The 21,798-nt window shown below is 44.5% G+C and overlaps 2 protein-coding genes across 4 annotated transcripts in view; one reads left to right on the forward strand and one right to left on the reverse strand.

The window, feature by feature from the left end:
• The window catches only part of LOC311100339 (putative sodium-coupled neutral amino acid transporter 10), a 38,317-nt gene extending 23,340 nt beyond the window's left edge, over positions 1–14,977 (forward strand). Inside the window, exons 8-17 of one of the 3 annotated variants that reach the window (XM_084141224.1) lie at positions 40–222; positions 380–491; positions 5,214–5,320; positions 5,633–5,792; positions 8,470–8,673; positions 8,863–9,258; positions 9,382–9,474; positions 10,107–10,127; positions 12,112–12,249; positions 12,420–14,977. In XM_084141224.1, the coding sequence (XP_083997350.1) occupies positions 40–222; positions 380–491; positions 5,214–5,320; positions 5,633–5,792; positions 8,470–8,673; positions 8,863–9,258; positions 9,382–9,474; positions 10,107–10,127; positions 12,112–12,249; positions 12,420–13,528 (2,523 nt within the window). In that variant the 3' untranslated portion in view covers positions 13,529–14,977. The remainder of the gene's footprint in view (positions 1–39; positions 223–379; positions 492–5,213; positions 5,321–5,632; positions 5,793–8,469; positions 8,674–8,862; positions 9,259–9,381; positions 9,475–10,106; positions 10,128–12,111; positions 12,250–12,419) is intronic. The other 2 variants (XM_084141225.1, XM_084141226.1) reach the window with 2 other exon arrangements.
• Positions 14,978–15,303: 326 nt separating this feature from the next.
• Positions 15,304–17,559, reverse strand: ndufaf8 (NADH:ubiquinone oxidoreductase complex assembly factor 8). The gene is made up of 3 exons (XM_084141254.1): positions 17,240–17,559; positions 15,843–15,953; positions 15,304–15,749 (listed from the first exon to the last, which is right to left on the reverse strand). Exons 1-3 carry the CDS (start codon positions 17,318–17,320, stop codon positions 15,729–15,731), a joined length of 213 nt encoding a protein of 70 aa, XP_083997380.1. The 5' UTR covers positions 17,321–17,559; the 3' UTR covers positions 15,304–15,728.
• Positions 17,560–21,798: the final 4,239 nt, after the last annotated feature.

Consider the following 21,798-nt stretch of genomic DNA (forward strand, 5'->3'; position numbering starts at 1 on the left):
CTCCCCTCCTACCTTCCTTCCCTCCTCTCCTCTCTCTAGGTGGGCTTCTTTGGCTACGTCAGTTTCACTGACGACATAGCCGGTAACGTTCTGATGAACTTCCCTTCTAACCTGGTGACAGAGATGATCCGCGTGGGCTTCATGATGTCAGTGGCTGTGGGCTTCCCCATGATGATACTGCCCTGTAGACAGGCCATCAACACCATGCTGTTCGAACAACAGGTGACTTTATACACAAATGCAGGTTAACACACACACAGTAAATAGTGATAAGATATTATCATTCCCTAACCCGGAAGAGATTTACTGTAGAATACTGTTATAATGAATCTTTCTCTCTGTCCTCTTTTCTCTTCTTCCCTCTTTTTCTCCCTCTCAGCAGAAGGATGGGACATTTGCTGCGGGGGGGTACATTCCTCCACTTCGCTTTAAGATGATCACCCTCGCCATTGTCTTCGGAACCATGCTGGGAGGCATCCTCATCCCCAATGGTGTGTGTTTGTGTGTGCGTGCGGGCAGGCGTTCACGTGTGTGTGCGCGCTTGTTCGTGTGTTCTTATGTTTGTATGTCTGCAGGCCTTTAAGGTGCATGTGTTGTTTTATGTGTGTGTTGTAACTCAAGCTTTTTACGACGTGTGTGAATATGAGTTTATGACTCAGTGACTGTCACACTCTAACACACTCCTTAAATCACATCTCTAACTTTTATCTCCTCTGGACGAACAGACAGGAAGATAGCGCTATTATTCTCCCTTCCTCATAGACACACACCCCCTCTGGCTCAAAGACCCCCACAACACACACACACCCCCTCTGGCTCAAAGACCCCCACAACACACACACACCCCCTCTGGCTCAAAGACCTCCACAACACACACACACACCCCTCTGGCTCAAAGACCCCCGCAACACACACACACCCCCTCTGGCTCAAAGACCCCCACAACACACACACACACCCTCTGGCTCAAAGACCCCACAACACACACACACCCCCTCTGGTTCATAGACCCCCACAACACACACACACACCCCCTCTGGTTCATAGACCCCCACAACACACACACACACACACCCTCTGGCTCAAAGACCCCCACAACACACACACACCCCCTCTGGCTCAAAGACCCCACAACACACACACATCCCCTCTGGTTCATAGACCCCCACAACACACCCCCTCTGGCTCAAAGACTCCCACAACACACACACACCCCCTCTGGCTCAAAGACCCCATAACACACACACACCCCCTCTGGTTCATAGACCCCCACAACACACACACACCCCCTCTGGCTCAAAGACCCCCACAACACACACACACCCCCTCTGGCTCAAAGACCCCACAACACACACACACCCCCTCTGGTTCATAGACCCCCACAACACACACACACACCCCCTCTGGCTCAAAGACCCCACAACACACACACACCCCCTCTGGTTCATAGACCCCCACAACACACACTTATTCTTTAGCGGTCTCCGTTGTCTGTGTGCTGTAATAATGATCTAGATGTGAAGGTTGGGGTTAGTTTGAATGTTTTATTTATCTTGTGTGGTAAGGCTATTAGTTAGGGTTGTGTTTGGGTAGGGACACACACACACTGCTGTGTTTGGCTGGGGTATGTGTATCTAATCAGGCTAATAGAGAGGAAGGGGGAGGAGGGACTCCAGGGGGAAACGGACACTAAATCTGAGGGACACAATATAGTCTGGGTCCCCAGGATGAGAGATGGGGCCTGGGCCCAGCGCCCAGACAGACCTGCCCAGGGGAGGGAGGGGTTGGATCGGGAGGAGGATGGCTCTGGTACTGGCTTGAAACACAGGGTCTGGAAGTGAAGCTTGTTCTAGATTAGATTAGGGGGGTGTAGGTTTGTGAATCATTTGGGACTGGGCCATAGGCCAGATGGGTTGGAACATGGTATTTGTATTTATTTTGGATCCCCATTAGCTGCTGCCAAGGCAGCTCTTCCTGGTGTCAGGCAAAATTAAGGCAGTTATACAATTTTTTTAAATTACCATTCATTCATTACAGAATTCACAACACACTGTGTGCCCTCAGGCCCATACTCCACTACCACATATCTCAACACAAAATCCATGTGAACGTGTGTGTATAGTGCGTATGTTATCGTGTGTGTGTGTGTGTATGCATGTGTCTGTGCTTATGTTTGTGTTGCTTCACAGTCCCCGCTGTTCCATAAGGTGTATTTTTCTCTGTTTTTTAAATCTGATTCTACTGCTTGCATCAGTTACCTGATGTGGAATAGAGTTATATGTAGTCATGGCTCAATGTAGTACTGTGCGCCTCCCATAGTCTGTTCTGGACTTGGGGACTGTGAAGAGACCTCTGGTGGCATGTCTTGTGTGGTATGCATGAGGGTGTCTGAGCTGTGTGCTAGTCGTTTAAACAGACAGCTCCCCGCTTTCAACATGTCAATACCTCTCACAAATACAAGTAGTGATGAAGTCAATCTCTCCTCTACTTTGAGCCAGGAGAGATTGACATGCATATTATTAATGTTTGCTCTCTGTGTACATCCAAGGGCCAGCCATGCTGCCCTGTTCTGAGTCAATTGCAATTTTCCTAAGACCCTCTTTGTGGCACCTGACCACACAACTGAACAGTAGTCCAGGTGTGACAAAACTAGAGCCTGTAGGACCTGCCTTGTTGATAGTGCTGTTAAGAAAGTAGAGTAGCGCTTTATTATGGACATACTTCTCCCCATCTTAGCTACTGTTGTATCAATATGTTTTGATCATGACAGTTTACAATCCAGGGTTACTCCAAGCAGTTTAGTCACCTGAACTCGCTCAAATTCCACATTATTTATTACAAGATTTAGTTGAGGTTTAGGGTTTAGTGAATGATTTGTCCCAAATGCAATGCTTTTAGTTTTTGAAATATTTAGGACTAACTTATTCCTTGCCACCCATTCTGAAACTAACTGCAGCTCTTTGTTAAGTGTTGCAGTCATTTCAGTTGCTGTAGTAGCTGACGTGTATAGTGTTGAGGCATCTGCATACATTTACACACTTGCTTTACTCAAAGCCAGTGGCATGTCGTTAGTAAAGATTGAAAAAAGGAAGGGGCCTAGACAGCTGCCCTGGGGAATTCCTGATTCTACCTGGATTATGTTGGAGAGGCTTCCATTAAAGAACACCCTCTGTGTTCTGTTAGACAGGTAACTCTTTATACACAATATAGCAGGGGATGTAAAGCCATAACACATACATACATTTTTCCAGCAGCAGACTATGATCGATAATGTCAAAAGCCACACTGAAGTCTAACAAAACAGCCCCCACAATCTTTTTATCATCAATTTCTCTCTGCCAATCATCATTCATTTGTGTAAGTTCTGTGCTTGTTGAATATCTTTCCCTATAAGCGTGCTGAAAGTCTGTTGTCAATTTGTTTACTGTAAAATAGTATTGTACCTGGTCAAACACAATTTTTTCCAAAACTTTATTAAGGGTTGGTAACAGGCTGATTGGTCGGCTATTTGAGTATTTGAGCCAGTAAAGGGGGCTTTACTATTCTTAGGTTGCGGAATGACTTTTGCTTCACTCCAGGCATGAGGGCACACACTTTCTAGTAGGCTTAAATTGAAGATATGATAAATAGGAGTGGCAATATCGTCCGCTATTATCCTCAGTAATTTTCCATCCATGTTGTCAGACCCCGGTGGCTTGTCATTGTTGATAGACAACAATCATTTTTTCACCTCTTCCACACTCACTTTACGGAATTCAAAATTACAATTCTTGTCTTTCATAATTTGGTCAGATATACTTGGATGTGTAGTGTCAGCGTTTTGTTGCTGGCATGTCATGCCAAAGTCAGTTAATCTTGCCAATGAAAAAATTATTAAAGTAGTTGGCAATATCAGTTGGTTTTGTAATGAATGAGCCATCTGATTCAATGAATGATGGAGCTGAGTTTGCCTTTTTTCCCAAAATTTCATTGAAGGTGCTCCAAAGCTTTTTACTATCATTCTTTATATCATTTATCTTTGTTTCATAGTGTAGTTTCTTCTTCTTTTAGTCACATGATTTCTCAATTTGCAATACGTTTGCCAATCGGTTGTGCAGCCAGACTTATTTGCCATTCCTTTTGCCTCATCCCTCTCAATCATACAATTTTTGAATTCCTCATCAAGCTATGGGGATTTAACAGTTTCCTCGTCGTTTTCTGAATGGGTGCATGCTTATTAGTAACTGGGATAAGCAATTTCATAAATGTGTCAAGTGCAACGTCTGTTTACTCCTCATTACACACCACAGACTCCAACAAATATTGTTCACATCAACAACATAGGAATCACTACAAAACGTAATGTATGACCTCTTATACACTATATTAGGCCCAGCCTTTGGAACTTTGGTTTTCCTAGATATGGCTACTATATTGTGATCACTACATCCGATGGATCTGGATACTGCTTTCAAGCACATTTCTGCAGCATTAGTAAAGATGTGATCAATACATGTTGATGATTTCATTCGTGTGGTGTTTGTAACTACCCTGGTAGGTTGACTGATAACCTGAACCAGGTTGCAGGCACTGGTTACAGTTGGAAGCTTTTTATTGAGTGGGCAGCCTGATGAAAGCCAGTCAATATTTAAATCACCCAGAAAATATACCTCTCTGTTGATATCACATACTGACTGTTAGCACTTGGTGGTCTATAGCAGCTTCCCACAAGAATGGGCTTTAGGTGAGGCAGATTAACCTGTAGCCATATTACTTCAACAGTATTTAACATGAGATCCTCTCTAATCTTTACAGGAATGTGGTTCTGAATATAAACAGCAACACCTCCACAACTGGCATTTCTGTCTTTTCTGTAAATATTATAACCTTGTATTGCTACCAGTGTATCATCAAAGGTATTGTGTAAGTGAGTTTCAGAGATAGTCAGAATATGAATGTCATCTGTTACTAGCAAGTTATTAATTTCATGAACCTTGTTTCTTAAGCTACATGTGGAGATTCTGACTTCTGATTGAACAGGAATGCTAAGCCCTGTCCCTGTATGTATGGTGTGGAGGTGCAGGAAGAGGAGAGTGGATGAGAAGGATGAGGACTGTTAGCCTGGCTGATGCACAGACCCAAGTGGTACACTGTCAACTAGAGTATGTCGCTTTAGCCAGGCAAGAGATTGTATGTGTGTGACTAAATGTTTCTCTATGCTCTTATCTCTGTAGTGGAGACCATCCTGGGTCTGACTGGAGCCACCATGGGCTCCCTCATCTGCTTCATCTGCCCTGCCCTCATCTACAGAAAGATACAGAAGAATGGACTCACCGCACAGGTACCACACACACACACACACACACACACACACACACACACACACACAAACACACTCTAGTCCTACTAACCCCATCACTGACCAACATCCCTCTCTCGCTCTCTCTTTCACTCTAGCTCTCTCTCTCTGGTGGTCCCCTGTAGCTCAGTTGATAGAGCATGGCGCTTGCAACGCCAGGATAGTGTGTTTCGAATCCTGGGACCACCCATAAGTAAAATGTATACACACATGACTAAGTCGCTTTGGATAAAAGCGTCTGCTAAATGGCATATTTTATTATTATATAATCTTTCTCTCTCTCTCCCTCTATAGTTGGTGTTATGGGTGGGGTTAGGCATCCTGCTGGTCAGCACCTTCACCACGCTGTCAATCTCAGCCAGTGACTCCACCCCCAAGCAGGCCCCTCCTCCCCCTGCAGCTGACAAGAGTGCCATCTTTGGAGTCCTTCCTGATGTCCCTGATTTACGGAATGGTACGGACCGTATTACTCTTATAGCCAAAGGCAATGTTCCATCGTCGAGTGAACTTTCCATTCTATTCTGTTCTTTGTTATTCTATTCTAATCAGTTCCAAATCTGCAATGCTCCAAACTCCAAAGTTCACATTTTGATGTCAGTGTTGGAGAGAGGTGCAGAAAAGTGAGAGAATATAGAGCAAGTTAGAGCCAAAAGGTAAAAGCAATCTTAAAACAAAGAAATATGGAATCGCGGATAAATGGGGGAATATATTGGGTTTTTGACTGACAGACAGTTAGACAGACAGGGGTAGAGGATAACCACTTGATAATATCTAAGAAAAGCAGCGTTTGACATTGATGGAGCCAGAATGATGCCCTTCAAACTCCAGTGGTTTCTCATCTTCCCCTTATCTCCCCCTCTCCTCCTCCCCCTCTCTCCCCCTCTCCTCCTCCCTCTCTCCCCCTCTCCTCCTCCCTCTCTCCCCCTCTCCTCCTCCCTCTTTCCCCCTCTCTTGGGCAGCTGAAATGCCTGCTAGCTCTTTCCTGTAACAGGGGGATAAGATGGAGGGGGTATGGAGGGAGGGGGTTGAGAGGTACAGACAGAGGAAATGAGGGGAGAGATGAGTGAGACAGGAGGGCGGGGGTTCGGGGGGTTAGGGGCTTGAGGGGTTTGGGTAAGAGGAGAAGAGGGGGATCGTAAAAATGAGAAAGAGCTCCACACATCAGAGCAAGGACAGTTCACACAGCCCCATCCTGCCTTCCATTCTCCTCTTTCTATCTCTCTTTCTTTCTTTATCTCTCTCTCCCGCCCTCTGACTAATAGTCGCCCACTTCCTTCCACACCTGTTTCCTGTTTATTGCAGATTAGTGAGGCCAGTAGAACAGAAGGAAGGGTCTCTCTCTCTCTGTACCCTCTCGTCATTTTCTCTCTATTCTCTCTTAGACTGTACTGTAGCAGTTATTGTATGTCAGCATTAGTGTTGCATCTCTTTATAGTTTAGATCTCTGCTGCCATCTAGTGGATCTCTCACACACAAATATTGGTATATACAGTGCATTCGGACAGTATTCAAACCCCTTGACTTTTTCCACATTTTGTTACGTTACAGCCTTATTCTAAAATTGATTAAATAAATACAAATCCTCATCAATCTACACACGATACCCCATAATGACAAAGCAAAAACAGGTTTTCAGAAATCTTTGCAAATTTATTAAAAATAAAAAACATAAGTATTCAGACCCTTTGCTATGAGACTCGAAATTGAGGTTAGGTGCATCCTGTTTCCATTGATCATCCTTGAGATGTTTCTACAACTTGGAGTCCACCTGTGGTAAATTCAATTGATTGGACATGATTTGGAAAGGCACACTCCTGTTATATATGGTCCCACAGTTGACAGTGCATGAGGTCGAAGGAATTGTCCGTAGAGCTCAGAGACAGGATTGTATCTGGGGAAGGGTACAAAAAACATCTGCAGCATTGAAAGTCCCCAAGAACACAGTGGCCTCCATCATTCTTCAATGGTAGAAATGTGGAACCACCAAGACTCTTCTTAGAGCTGGCCGCCCGGCCAAACTGAGCAATCGGGGGCGAAGGGCCTTGGTCAGGGAGGTGACCAAGAACCCGATGGTCACTCTGACAGAGCTCCAGAGTTCCTCTGTGGAGATGGGAAAACCTTCCAGATGGACAACCATCTCTGCAGCACTCTACCAATCAGGCCTTTATGGTAGAGTGGCCAGACGGAAGCCACTCCTCAGTAAAAGGCACATGACAGCCCGCTTGGAGTTTACCAAAAGGCACCTAAAGGACTCTGACCATGAGAAACAAGATTCTCTGGTCTGATGAAACCAAGATTAAACTCTTTGTCCTGAATGCCAAGTGTCACTTCTGGAGGAAACTTGGCACCATCCCTATGGTGAAGCATGGTGGTGGCAGCATCATGCTGTGGGGATGTTTTTCAGCCGCAGGGACTGGGAGACTAGTCAGAATCGAGGGAAAGTTGAACGGAGCAAAGTACAGAAAGATCCTTGACGAAAACCTGCTCCAGAGTGCTCAGGACCTCAGAATGGGGTGAAGGTTCACCTTCCAACAGGACAACGACCCTAAGCACACAGCCAAAACAACGCAGCAGTGGCTTCGGGACAAGTCTCTGAATGTCCTTGAGTGGCCCAGCCAGAGCCCGGATTTGAACCCAATCTAACATCTCTGGAGAGACCTGAAAATAGCTGTGCAGCGACGCTCCCCATCCAACCTGACAGTGCTTGAGAGGACCTGCAGAGAATAATGGGAGAAACTCCCCAAATACAGGTGTAACAAGCTTGTAGCGTCATACCAAAGAAGATTTGAGGCTGTAATCGCTGCCAAAGGTGCTTCAACAAAGTACTGAGTAAAGGGTCTGAATATTTATGTAAATGTTATATTTCCGTTTTTTTTTTTTTTATAGACATTTGCAAAAAAATCTAAAAACCTGTTTTTGCTTTGTCATTATGGGGTATTGTGTGTAGATTATTTAGGGGGAAAAACTATTTCATCCATTTTAGAATAAGGCTGTAACATAACAATGTGGAAAAAGTCAAGAGGTGTGAATACTTTCTGAATGCACTGTATGTTAAAATTATGTACTGCATTCTCTCTCTCTCTCTATCTCTCCATTTCTCCCCCCCCCATTCTCCCCTCTCTCCCTCCCAGCAGTAGAGAAGCCAGTGGTAGTGAAACCGCCTGAGGTGAAGCCTCTGTTGGTGGAGAGGCCTAAGGCCCCTGCTGCAGTAGAGTCAGTCCATCCAGTAGAGAGACAGCAGGAGCCGGCTGAGCCCCCCCAGATCAAAGGACCTGAACAAGGAGTAGCAGACATGAAAAAGAAGGAGGAGGTACAGCTGGACCGCCCCGACGCAGGTACGGAACCAGGGAGAACCTTTTAGAACCAGGGAGAACCCGTTAGAACCAGGCAGAATCCACTAGACTAGAACAGACAAGAAAACCAGTAATCTATAGGTTTTTTTAAAGTCAGGAATGCTATTTACAGCAACACCTGAAACCCCATGTGTTGTACCTGTGTGTATTCCCCCTCCTCCCTTCCTGCAGGTGTGGCGGTACCTGACGGGTTGGCCCATCGGCACGAGCCACCCATCCCCCACGACGAGGTCCAGATAGAGAAGAGGAAGAATGACGCCGAGCTGGAGGAGGAGAAGAACCAACCTGCAGCTGGAGGAGAAGAGGAAGAGGGGCAGTCTGAGGGAGGAGAGAAAGAGGAGAAACTTCCCGTGGTAGTGAAAAAGGAGGAAGTAGAAGAGGCCAAGATGCAGTTCAATGAGGTGCTGGAGAAGCCTGACCCGGGGGCAGGGAAGAAACAGGAAGTCCCGCCCCTAAAGGAAGTGGAGAAACTTTCCCCAGTGAAAGAGGTGCTTGCTGTGAAGGATGTGGTGGCTGAGCAGGAGCTGGTTGATGATTCGGCCAAAGCCCCAGATGCTGCTGGGAAACGTGAGTATGACTGGTCTTTATCCAGAACATTCAATCAACTCAGATGCTCTGTGATTTGATTGGCTGTAGATGTTTGACATCACCCGACCTTTGACCCTGTGGACCTTTGACCCTGTGCTACAGTTCCTGAAGCAGTGGTTCCTGGGGCAATGGAGGTGGCTGCTGCTCCAGAAGCAAAGGAAGGGAAGGAGGGAGGAGTGGAGGACAAGATGGATGGTAAGTGGAGGAGTAAGAAGGAGTAAGGAATTTAAGTACAGATCAAGGACCAGGGTTAGCAGCTCATAGACAGACAGGCAGAATGGATGGATTTATGATAAATTCTTGTTATATTGGATCACAGGAGGTTGGTGGCACCTTAATTTGGGAGAACGGGTTCGTGGTAATGACTGGAGCATAATAAGCGGAATGGTATCCAATGCATCAAACACATGGTTTCCAGGTGTTTGATGCCATTCCATTTGCGCCGTTCCAAACATTATTATGAGCCGTTCTCCCGTCAGCAGCCTCCTGTTATATTGGATATACCATTCCATGCTATGTCTGTACTATGTCTGTATCTGTATTCTTTCTCTCTCTGACTTGTACTGCTTCTTTGTCTGTCTGATTCTCTCTCTCTCATTCTCTCTTTCGATCTCAAGTGTGTCTTTGGCAACAAGCTGTTAGCTGGTTGAGAGCTTTTGGCTGGTTGTTTTTTATGCGGGATTCTCTCATTACTTTCTTTCTCGCTCTTTGGCTTGATTCACTCAGGACACTCCGCAGCACGTTTTTGGTTTCTCTCTTCTGACTCACTCTTTCTTTTCTCTCTTTCTCGCTCCTTTTCTTTCCTCTATGCCGGGCTCCTGTCACAGTGATAAAAAAGCTGGTTGCAGGTATGAACTCCTCCTCTCTACTTCTTTCTCTATCCATCTGTCTGTCTGTCTCTCTCCTACTGTATTCACATCTAGTCACTCAACCAACTAATGAAGTCTAGAGATGTGTAGTACCCAGTTTAGGAATATTTTCTACATCTGCCCCCCCCAACCCAATTGGCCATAACCCCCAAGTCCTAACCCACCTCACCCTCTCACACAGTACCCCCCACCTTGTCTAAACTGCTTACATCTTGTTTGTAGCAACCATATCCTACATTAGTTTGACTGAGTTATCCCTCCTCCTTAAACACATCCCTATATTGTTTGTCTGGATAAATCAAATGCCCCTTATCCCTTCGATGTAGATACCAATACTGCCCAATATACAGAGCATTCAGAAAGTATTCAGACCCCTTGACTTTTTCCACATTTTGTTACGTTACAGCCTTATTCTAAAATTGATGAAATTGTTTATTTTTCCTCATCAATTTACACACCATACCTCATAATGACAAAGCAAAAACTGGTTTGTAGAAATGTATGTAAGTATTCAGACCCTTTACTCAGTACTTTGTTGACGCACCTTTGGCAGCGATTACAGCTTGGTACACCTGTATTTGGGGAGTTTCTCACATTCTTCTCTGCAGATCCTCTCAAGCTCTGTCAGGTTGGATGTGGAGTGTCGCTGCACAGCTATTTTCAGGTCTCTCCAGAGATGTTCGATCGAGTTCAAATCTGGGCTCTGGCTGGGCCACTCAAGGACATTCAGAGACTTGTCCCGAAGCCACTCCTGCGTTGTCTTAGCTGTGTGCTTAGGGTTGTTGTTCTGTTGGAAGGTTAACCTTCACCCCAGTCTGAGGTCCTGAGCGCTCTGGAGCAGGTTTTCATCAAAGATCTCTGTACTTTGCTCTGTTCATCTTTCCCTCAATCCTGACTAGTCTCCCAGTCCCTGCCGCTGAAAAACATCCCCACAGCATGATGCTGCCACCACCATGCTTCACCGTAGGGATGGTGCCAGGTTTCCTCCAGACGTGACGCTTGGCATTCAGGCCAAAGAGTTCAATCTTGGTTTCATCAGACCAGAGAATCTTGTTTCTCATGGTCGGAGAGTCTTTAGGTGCCTTTTGGCAAACTCCAAGTGGGCTGTCATGTGCCTTTTACTGAGTGGCTTCCGTCTGGCCACTCTACCATAAAGGTCTGATTGGTGGAGTGCTGCAGAGATGGTTGTCCTTCTGGAAGGTTCTCCCATCTCCACAGAGGAAATCTAGAGCTCTGTCAGAGTGACCATCGGGTCCTTATCCCCCGAATACTTAGTTTGGCGGGGCGGCCTTGGTGGTTCCAAACTTCTTCCATTTAAGAATGATGGAGGCCACTGTGTTCTTGGGGACCTTCAATGCGGCAGACATTTTTTGATAGCCTTCCCCAGATCTGTGCCTCGACACAATCCTGTCACGGAGCTCTACGGACAATTCCTTCAACCTCATGGCTTGGTTTTTGCTGTGACATGGACTGTCAACTGTGGGACCTTATATAGACAGGTGTGTGCCTTTCCAAATCATGTCCAATCAATTGTATTGACCACAGTTGGACTCCAATCAAGTTGTAGAAACATCTCAAGGATGATCAATGGAAACAGGATGCACCTGAGCTCAATTTCGAGTCTCATAGCAAAGGGTCTGAATACTTATGTAAATAAGGTATTTCTGTTTTGTATTTTTAACCCATTTGCAAAAAAAATTCAAAAAGGTCTTCGCTTTGTCATTATGGGGTATTGTGTGTAGATTGATGAGGACATTTCTTTATTTAATCAATTTTAGAATAAGGCTGTAACGTAACAAAATGTGGAAAAAGGGAAGGGGTCTGAATACTTTCCGAATGCACTGTATGATTTATGAACTTCACCCAATCCCTGTGTCATTTGGTACATTCCAATCCCTCTCACTTGTAATTGACTGCCCCTGTGTGGGGTTTGTATGTTCTAACCCTGTCTCCCCCCATGTAGAGGGTCAGTTGGACCATGCCGTTCTGCTGCAGGTTATAAAGGAGCAGCAAGAGCAGCAGAAGAGACTGTTGGACCAGCAGGAGAAACTACTGGCTGTCATACAGGAACAGCACCAGGAGATGCACCCCAAAAAGCCAGGTACACACACACACACACACACATACTCACTCGTGCTCAGTGTGTGCACTCTCATACATGTTCTAAGTTTATATTCTGATGCATGTCTAAGTGCTGAGTATTAGTAATTGAAATGTTAGGTCAGTAAAAGGGAAAGTAGATAACGATCTTTGTATCTTGTGTTACATCAGATGGAGCTCCAGAGGCTGATGCAGAGAAGGGGCTACAGGAGGATGGGGAAGCATCCAAGCCCAAAGACCCAGCTCAAGATGGCCCTGCCCTGGCCTCAGACGCCAGGGAGCCCAAAGGAGCAGGAGCTGGAGCTCTACAGGCTGGAGGGGCCGAGCCTCACGTTCAGCCCCAGAATGAGGTCCTCCCTGTGGAGAAGAGTGCCGAAGAGCAGGTTGCCAAAGTGGTTCCCCCCGTGATCCCCAAGGAAGTAGTCCAGGAGGTCCCTAAACAGGCGATGGTGGCAGGGGCAGCAGTGGAGGCCCCTAAGGAGCTGGGAGCTAGAGGGGTACCGCTGGGTCAGAAGGTGGCAGAGGGGGTGAATGTAGAACCAGCCCAGCCCAAACACAAAAAGGAGCAGCCACCACCTGCTAAAGCTGAGGACTGGCCAGGGAAAGGAAGGGTAGAGGCAGTGGAGAAGGAGAGGATAGAGACCCTGGAGGAGGAGAGGGTCGATAGAGAGGTGCAGGCAAGAGTGGAGAAGGAACGGTTAGAGAGGGAGAGGAGAGAAATACTGGCGAGAGAGCAGGAGATGGAAAAAGCCAGAGTAGAGAAGGAGAGAGCGGAGAAAGAGAGGCTGGAAAAGGAGCGAGCAGAGAGGGAGAGGGCAGATAAGGAGAAAGCGGAGCGAGAGAGGATCCAGTGGGAGAAGGAGAAGACTGAGAGAGAGGTGATGGAGAGAGCAAAGAGGGGAGGAACAGGGGAGGAACAGGCTCTGGCTGTAGCTGGGCCAGGACCTGTTGAACTAGGGGCTGTGAAGAAGAGTGGACGGGACCTGAAGGAGAGGGCAGCCATCCAGTCAAACTCCAGGGATGTTGTGGAAGCCCAGCCCCAGGGGGTCCATGAGGCCAGGGACCAGGGAGACATGGACCTGAGGAGGAGAAGGAGAGCCCTGGGGGTAGGAGGTGCTGGAGGGGCAGGGGAGTCCAGGGAGGGTGTGCTGGAGCTGGAGCCCTTCTTGGACATGGGGGGGTCGGATCTCCATGCAGCCCTTGAGGGACAGCTACTGGAGGGAGCACTGGTACACACACGCCAGATTAAACAGACCTCTGAGTTTGAGAGAGATGAGTAACTGGGTAGCAGTATACACGCACATGAATACGGTATAACATACACTCACGGACCGTTGGGTTGGACTGTGCAAATCCGTATATTCACACAAAAACACTCACATAGTGGGTCAGACTGTGCAAACCCTATACACACACACACACTGGGTCGGACTGCGCTAACCTTATACACTCATTCATACTAATCACAACGCATACACACACTCTTTCTCTCCCACACACAGTCATAATAATAATGTACCGTGGATCACACTCTACTACCTTACCACCTGCCTTCACAATACCTGACCAGTACAGGAGGAGTGTGAGTGTGTGAGGTGCATTGATGTGATAGGGAACATTCTGGCTGCGTTTACACAGGCAACCTAATTCTGATCTTTTTCACAATTGTTGGCTAAAGATCTGATCTGAATTGGGCTGCCTTTGTGAATGCAGCCTCTGTGTCTTCATTTGACCCTAGTCTGTGGGCTTCTATTACCAAATACTAGTGCTTTCTTTAGTGCTCCTTCCATGATTCCAGAAGATAGATACAGTATAATAGTGATGATAAAGATATTGTAACAATGATCGAATATGTTGTAGAATATTATTCTATAATAATATGCTGTATTATGCTGCCATAAATCTAAAGCCTTTATTAAAAATATATTTGTATGTAAATGTTAACTTATTTTTAGTTTTCTCTGCGATGAGATTTGGACTAGAATGTATGTTAAGCTATGCAATACCACATACCGAGTTTCCTTTTTTTCCTGTGTTTGAGAGCGCAATGTACCAGCTATCCTTCTATCCAGTGACTTGTATTTTAGTCATTTTAAAACCCTTGATACTTCTAAGTGATTAAGTTTTCATTTTGGCTCTGGAAAGATTACTTGCGGTTGTTTTGTTAAGCACAATGTATGTTGGTTATTGTGAGCTGTAAATGGTGTTCTCTGACATGTAGCTAAATGTCTTCATGCTTGTTTTTACATATTTTTTGAAAACATTCAAAGAACATTTAATTAGGGATCAATTGGGTAGCTTCAGTGCTTCTTCCAGATAATTTGACTCTTGATTTTGAAAACAGAATTCTATTTTTGAAGAATAAAACAGTGTAGAAATGTGTAGCCTTATCATACACATACTGTACAATTCCGATATCTTTTTTCAAGGAGTTCTGAATCCATAACTCTGATTCTACATTCCATGTTCTGGTTCTTCTCTCTCTCTGCCAGTGCCTTACATACATGTGCTGCAGCAGTGATGTTTTTCATGACTTTAAAGGAATATGGTTATTTTGTTTTGTCATATCCTGTGTGTGGGGGCTCCACTGCTTTGTGCCTCTATCCTAACTTGGGGTGAAATTAATGGGTCAAAGTGAATAGCTTTATGCCTGTATTGAGATGTAAATGTACGTTTTCCTGAACTCTTGAGTGCATTTTTCCAATAAAGTGGCTTCTCTAGCAATGACAGAGAGAATGGAAGCAAAATACTAGGACAGTGAATACTTGTACAGGTATAGTTTATGCAATTAGTTGTCATCTTTCGCTCTCTCTTCTTGTAGCATTTGATACAGGGGCTTGGACTTCTACAATGGTGCCCTGTGCTGTGGATACCATAAGGACAGTGAATGAAATGGACTTCACAGAGGGAGGACATCGACAGTGGCTTCAGAACTGCTCATGACTTCTTTAGAATAAGAGTTTATTTAAGTCTCGGTCAACTCATTTCTGAAAATGTCAAAATATTACGTTTTGGTTGTCAATGTGTGTTGTGTACATTAACCAAAGAGACTCCATACACCAATTAATTTATTCACATATTTAGACATTACATTATAAATACACTGTCCTGCAAGTCTTCGGTAGCGTGCTACATAGTCAAACGGTATGACCTTGACGTACTATTAATGAGTGTCCAAACACCGTGCTGGCATTACCCCTGGAACCAGCAGGTCAAACTTAAACTTGTGGGACTAGTCAAGATAGCTTTCAGCACCTGCCTTCACATTACTGATACAGTACTACTTGATGTTCATGGAACATGGGGGACATTGGGTCCATTGCCTGGGGTGTAATCATTAGTGCAGACTGCAAACCGAAAATGTTTTACAATGTAACAGAGTTTCTATTGGACAAATTCAAGTAGGTTCCTAATGAATACACCCCTGGTTATGTTGAAGATACAACCTATGACCAGCAGAGATGTGTTGGGCAGAATGGTCTACTTCACTCCCTTCTTGGCCTGCAAGACAATAAGATGATCAAGTCAATTGAATTGATACATCAATGACAGACAAAATGTATAATTATGGAACACCTGTAATATGCCACTCACTGCTGTAACGAAGCAAGTCTTCAGAGCATCAAACTCTTTAACACACAGGTCCTTTCTCAGCTCCTGTCTGCCTGTGGTAGTAGCTGTCACACACTTCCCATAAGCTGCAGCCTGAGGACATATGATATTCAGAAGTCAGTATTTAGATTACATTTATATTGGAGGATGATTGCGGAAACACACAATAGATACATCTATTGTTCACGGCAGTGTTTCCCCTTCACTTTTTTTCATTTTCTTAGTGAGGCCCCCCAAAGCATCATACAGGGCCACAAGCCAAATTCCTTGGTGAGCTGCCCCAGTTATACAATGGCAGGGGAAACACTGGGACAAGTTCTCACATTGGCAGAATGACAACTTAACTTGGCTTTATGCTTTTGGATCATGTATGGCTAACAGTGCCCATCTATACTGAACAGAAATATAAACAACATGTCAAGTGTTGATTCCATGTTTTATGAGCTGAAATAAAATAACAGAAATGTTCCATATGCACAAAAAGTTTCTCTAATTTTTGGCACAAATTTGTTTACATCATGATTAGTGAGCGTTTCTCCTTTGCCAAGATAATCCATCCACCAGACAGGTGTGGCATATCAAGAAGCTGATTAAGGAGCATGATTATTACACAGGTGCACCTTGTGCTGGGGACAATAAAAAGTCACTCTAAAATGTGCAGTTGTGTCACACAACACAACGCCACATATGTCTCAAGTCTTGAGGGAGCATGCAATAGGCATGCTGACTGCAGGAATGTCCACCAGAGCTGTTGCTAGAGAATTTAACATTAGTTTCTCTACCATAAGCCAACTAATGTCGTTTTAGAGAATTTGGCAGTACGTCCAACCGGCCTCACAACCGCAGACCACACAACCACAGACCACGTGTAACCACGCCAGCCCAGGACCTCCACATCCGGCTTCTTCACCAGCGGGATCGTCTGAGACCAGTGACCCGGAAAGCTGATGAAACTGAGGAGTATTTCTGTCTGTAATAAAGCCCTTTTGTGGGGAAAAACTCATTCAGATTGGCTGGACCTGGCTGCGCTCCTGCCCAGTCATGTGAAATCCATAGATTAGGGCCTAATGAATTTATTTCAATTGATCGATTTCCTTATATAATAATAATAATAATAATAATAATATAATAATAATAATATGCCATTTAGCAGACGCTTTTATCCGAAGCGACTTACAGTCATGCGTGCATACATTTCTTTTTTTTTTTTGTGTATGGGTGGTCCCGGGGATCGAACCCACTACCTTGGCGTTACAAGCGCCGTGCTCTACCAGCTGAGCTACAGAGGACCACTGTAACTCAGTAAAATCGTTGAAATTGTTGCATGTTGCGTTTACATATTTTTTCAGTACATGTGTTTTTGTTTGGTAGTTACGCACCTCACCAGAACACTGGGCAAACAGCTCTGGGAACCGTCTCATCCTCTCCCGACTGCGAGTCCACACGTTTGTCCCCGACATGATCAGTTGAGTGAGTAGCAGCAGAGGTGGACACTTGATCAATACTCTTTGAGGGTTGAAAAACAACGAACACAATCAATTGAATAACAATCTAATGCCACAGCATTAGCTCTTGTACAAGATTAGCTAAGTATCATAGAAATAAAAGGCACTCGTAGGAAAATATCCACTAAAATCATTGGATCACCCAGTCCATGGACAGCACCATGTTATTGACCCTGAATCAGGAAATGACACGCGTGTTCTTCTTCTTCTTCAGTGGGGTTTATGAGCGGTTGGCATCCAACGTTATGGTGCATTACCGCCACCTACTGTACTGGAGTGTGGGCCAGCGACAGGGAGAATCTAAATCATACCTACCAGCCCCGTTGCTCTTAAAAAAGATAACAAAATATTTGAGACTATATCTAATGACGTTCTACTCTATATACTCTTTAAACTAATTTACTGTATCCCCTTCTCCCTCATACTAGATCTCACCCTCTCGCTTTCCCTCTGATACTGCCCACACTGTAGCAATACATGCTCCACGGTCTCTGTTTCCTGACAATAATCACACTTTCCTGTTAGATGCTTTCCTATCACATGTATTGTCTTATTCAACTGGATGTGTCCCACCCATAAGCTTGTAAAAATAGCCTCCTCTCTTCTGTCCCTTCCTGCCGTCCTCCCCTCCCCGACTTTCCTCTGTACTTGAAATAAATGCATTCCCTTATCTCTATTCCACTGCTCCTGCCATCTCTGCACCATCACTATATATATATATATATATATGTATTTTTGCCTCTGCCTTGCTCATTGAAACGTCAACGTCAACAACCCCACTACTAAGTGCTTGTTTTGTATGAGTCCTACCCATGATTGGCCGTGATTGGGAGTCCCATATGGCGGCGCACAATTGGCCCAGCGTCGTCCGGGTTTGGCCGGTGTAGGCCGTCATTGTAAATAAGAATTTGTTCTTAACTGACTTGCCTAATTAAATAAAGATTTTTTTTTTTTTAAATGGTTGTTTGATTAGCTACCTGTCATTATAGGCCCCGCCTCCCTTGTCTGTCCAGAGCAAGAGAAGTGCAGCCTCCAGTCAAGATTGCAAAATGTACCAGATTTGATGTCAGAAGAGTTACAGGGTGTGTTGAGTGGTCATGTCCCGTCCTTTCAGGCTTTTGGGCTGAGGTATATACTGTAGGTTTAAATAGTGGAGTATGGTGGTGTTAAGTTGCGTCAATTCAAATCTGGTATAGGAACAAAAAGAGGTCAATACATGTCTTCTAAAATAGACTAGTATTTTAATTAATGCAAAACACTTCAATGGTAAATATGATGTTCGTATATACGGGTCCACTGAAAAACCACGCAGGGCAGTCAGAGAACTGAGCCATTGTTATAAGTTCTTCTTTAAATACTCTGACAGAGATAGTTCCCGCTCCCTGCTGGGCCTGTCAGAATAGAGGCTAGGTGTGGTTTAAACTTACCCAGCCTATCGCTGCCGCTCAGGCTGGACCCAGCCCCTTGGCGCTCCACTGTTGTCAGGCAATAGTTGTTATCTTTACAACTTGTCTCGAGTCAGCAACCTCAGACATCTTTGTAGCAGAACACATGTCCTTGAGCGGTTTAACAAAGAAGCAGTGTGTGTGCGTGTGAGTCACAAGTCTTATCTTAGCCTACCCCCTAACGGTTCCCCACATTAATCACAGCTTGTTATATTAAACAATCTATATCAGTACAGTACAAACCTATTATGTTTAATCATTAATGCTTTCTTATTAAGCTAACAGCACATCTAAAATATAAGAGAATAATTTCCCACAATCCCCCTTTTCACACCCACTGGGTGTGAACCCAAAATAAGAAAACCCAAAATAAGACATTTCAGGGAAATTTAGGATTCCCCCTTTTGACACCCACTAGGGTGTCACTCATTAAAATACAATACAAACAAAAATAATCACACTTCTATTAATAGGCAATAATGATAATAAAAAACCCTTCAGTCCTTCCATCTACACCTAACTTTTACTAGGTTGGCTACCAGCCACCCAGGAACTTCAAACCTTCACATAAGGAAAGACAAACATTCACAATGGTTAACTTGATTAATAAAGCATAAAACACAAACAGGGAAGTACATTTTGGCACCCACTAGGGTGTCACTCCACCACCTCACCAATAGCAAACCAAGGTACATCCTTTGTCAACCCCATCTCAGTGTCTGCATCTCCTTCTTGAGCCCCTAGGAGGGGCATCATACCAGCCGTATGCACGACATCTGTAACAGACTTTCTCAGACAAGGAATTACTCAGGCAGCACAGCACATTAATATTAGAAACACAACTACTAGGGTCAGAAATCCAGTAACCACCAGTGCAGCATACTTACCAAACCACTCCCCCCAACCAGGAGAACAGTCCATTTCCCTCCATTCCAGCCATGCTCTTCGTTTCAGCTGATAGTTTATCTAAACCAACTAGGGCTTTAGAGATACTCCCGTCAGGACTGGTATTGTTAGGGATAAACTTACAACAATGGCTTACCATTCTATAGACACCACCCCTTTCTGCCTGATCTAGAGCCAACCTCTTTTTACTAAGTCATAAGAGTGAGATGGCGGATAATTGTTCAAAGAACCCTTCCGTTGCATCCCTAGTCCAGCCAATAAATCGTTGTTGGTCGTAATAGATATAATTAATCCAATCCACAATTTCGCTTATTGTCACCCACCAAAAGAACGTAGTAGTAAACCCTTCCCCTAATTGTTTCATAGCTCGGTATCCATCCGATACCCCCCTTGGTATCCCAATCGCATCCATCTAAATAGGGCTATTCTCCTTCTTGTTAAAACTCCTCCTACATCTGTTTAATCCTTGGTTCCTGGTGACTAATTCTAACTAGCTGAACCAGTAGAACCAGGGCGCACGTATCTAGCCACCCTTTTGGAATTCTCTGCCTTATACTGCCTTTACTGGCACACGCCCACCACACATCGGTTACAGGGGCTGTAAGGTTTAAAATTCTCTCCTGTGCTTCCGAACTTAAGTCCATCACATTACTACTATCTCCAATTGATAATTGGTGATGTCTTTGTTTCTCTTTACCCCCCATCTGGATGTTCAGTCCCCCTCAGTCTCATATCCCCATCCCCAAGTGTGTTTAAACACTTGAGTCTAGGAACAATCCGCCGTGGGGGCCGAACACGAATATAATGAGATTTTATAATCCCAAGTTGTTTATTGACATGTACCCCACCCATTGGCTACATCCCTAACCCTTATTCCTAATCTGACAATCTGCCCTTCTCTGACTCCTATTTTGTAGGCCACTCGTCCTTGACGGTCAGTATGTCGGGTCGCTTCTCTTCTCATTTACTTCTTAACAATGGTAAGGGCATAGCACAACTGGTGGTGGATTTTGACATATCAAGACCATTGCCGAGACTATGATGCAACTCAAATTATCCATATTCCCAAAAACCGCCAACCCTCTCCTGTCCTCAGTCTTTCTGCTTGGTACTACCCCATACTCACACCCTGAGAACACACTACAGTGATGATAGGTCGGGGTAGGAGATCTTCGTTAACAGAGGTGATCCCCAGACCCTATTGGTCCAGTTCTTCTCTCTAACTCTGCATGTGTTCAGTGGTGCTTGCATGTGTTCTTACCTTTTTGCAGTGGGTAACGTGGACCCAGGTTGCTCTTTCTGCTATTCTAATGGCAAAGGCAGTGACCAATATAACCTGATAGGGCCCTTCCCAACAGGCCTGCTTCCAGTTTTTCTTCTTTAGGGACTGGATGCTCACCAGTCACCTGGGGCCTGTTGCACAAAACTAGGATAAGGGATTAAGCCAGGATATCTTGGTGATCCTGGCTCAATTGATCCGTAATCCGGTTGCACTAAAGATGGATAGGGGGCAGGAGGATATGTTATGGTATAAATTACCATGGAGATTTATTCTGTGGAGCTAGCCTGCTCCAGACCAGGCTAAAATCCAGGATCTATTTAATCTCATCCCTAATGTCAGTCAGCAGTCACCACAAATGGAAACCAATAGTTATTTCACTGCTCACTATACATTGTTATCACATATAACTAGACCCACTGTCATTATTTAAACGTTTGTGATCATTAATTTCAATGATTTTGGATAAAAAATGATTGTTAGATGATGTTGCTATCATTAGATAATTTACAGTTTCCCATAGACTATAAGGCTATATATAAAATGATAGAATATTAGGGCCACAGAGGGGAAAAAAACACAAGTCATAATATTGTAACCAGTTGTTTTAAAGGAGGACAGTTGTTAAAATGACAGATGTGGGGCATTTCGTGAAATTGTACTTCAGTATGGTTTCATAAACAAAGACATGCTGATGTGCCAGAATATTAAGTATCACATTGTCATAAGTATCAAAACTGTAAAAACAATATGTAGCTCTTCTGCAGAAAGAACCAGCCTCATAAATTTATGACTTTATCCTT

Source organism: Coregonus lavaretus (assembly GCF_964263955.1).
Source record: "Coregonus lavaretus genome assembly, chromosome: 25".
NCBI classification, from domain to species: domain Eukaryota; kingdom Metazoa; phylum Chordata; class Actinopteri; order Salmoniformes; family Salmonidae; genus Coregonus; species Coregonus lavaretus.

Bases quoted from the DNA above. Each gene is read 5' to 3' on its own strand.
- ndufaf8 (XM_084141254.1), bottom strand. From the start codon at position 17,320: ATGTCGGGGACAAACGTGTGGACTCGCAGTCGGGAGAGGATGAGACGG. The intron at 15,954-17,239 runs GTGCGTAACTAC...ATATGTCCTCAG, and splicing joins TTGCCCAGTGTTCTGGTGAG to GCTGCAGCTTATGGGAAGTG. The intron at 15,750-15,842 runs GTGAGTGGCATA...ATTGTCTTGCAG, and splicing joins AGACTTGCTTCGTTACAGCA to GCCAAGAAGGGAGTGAAGTA.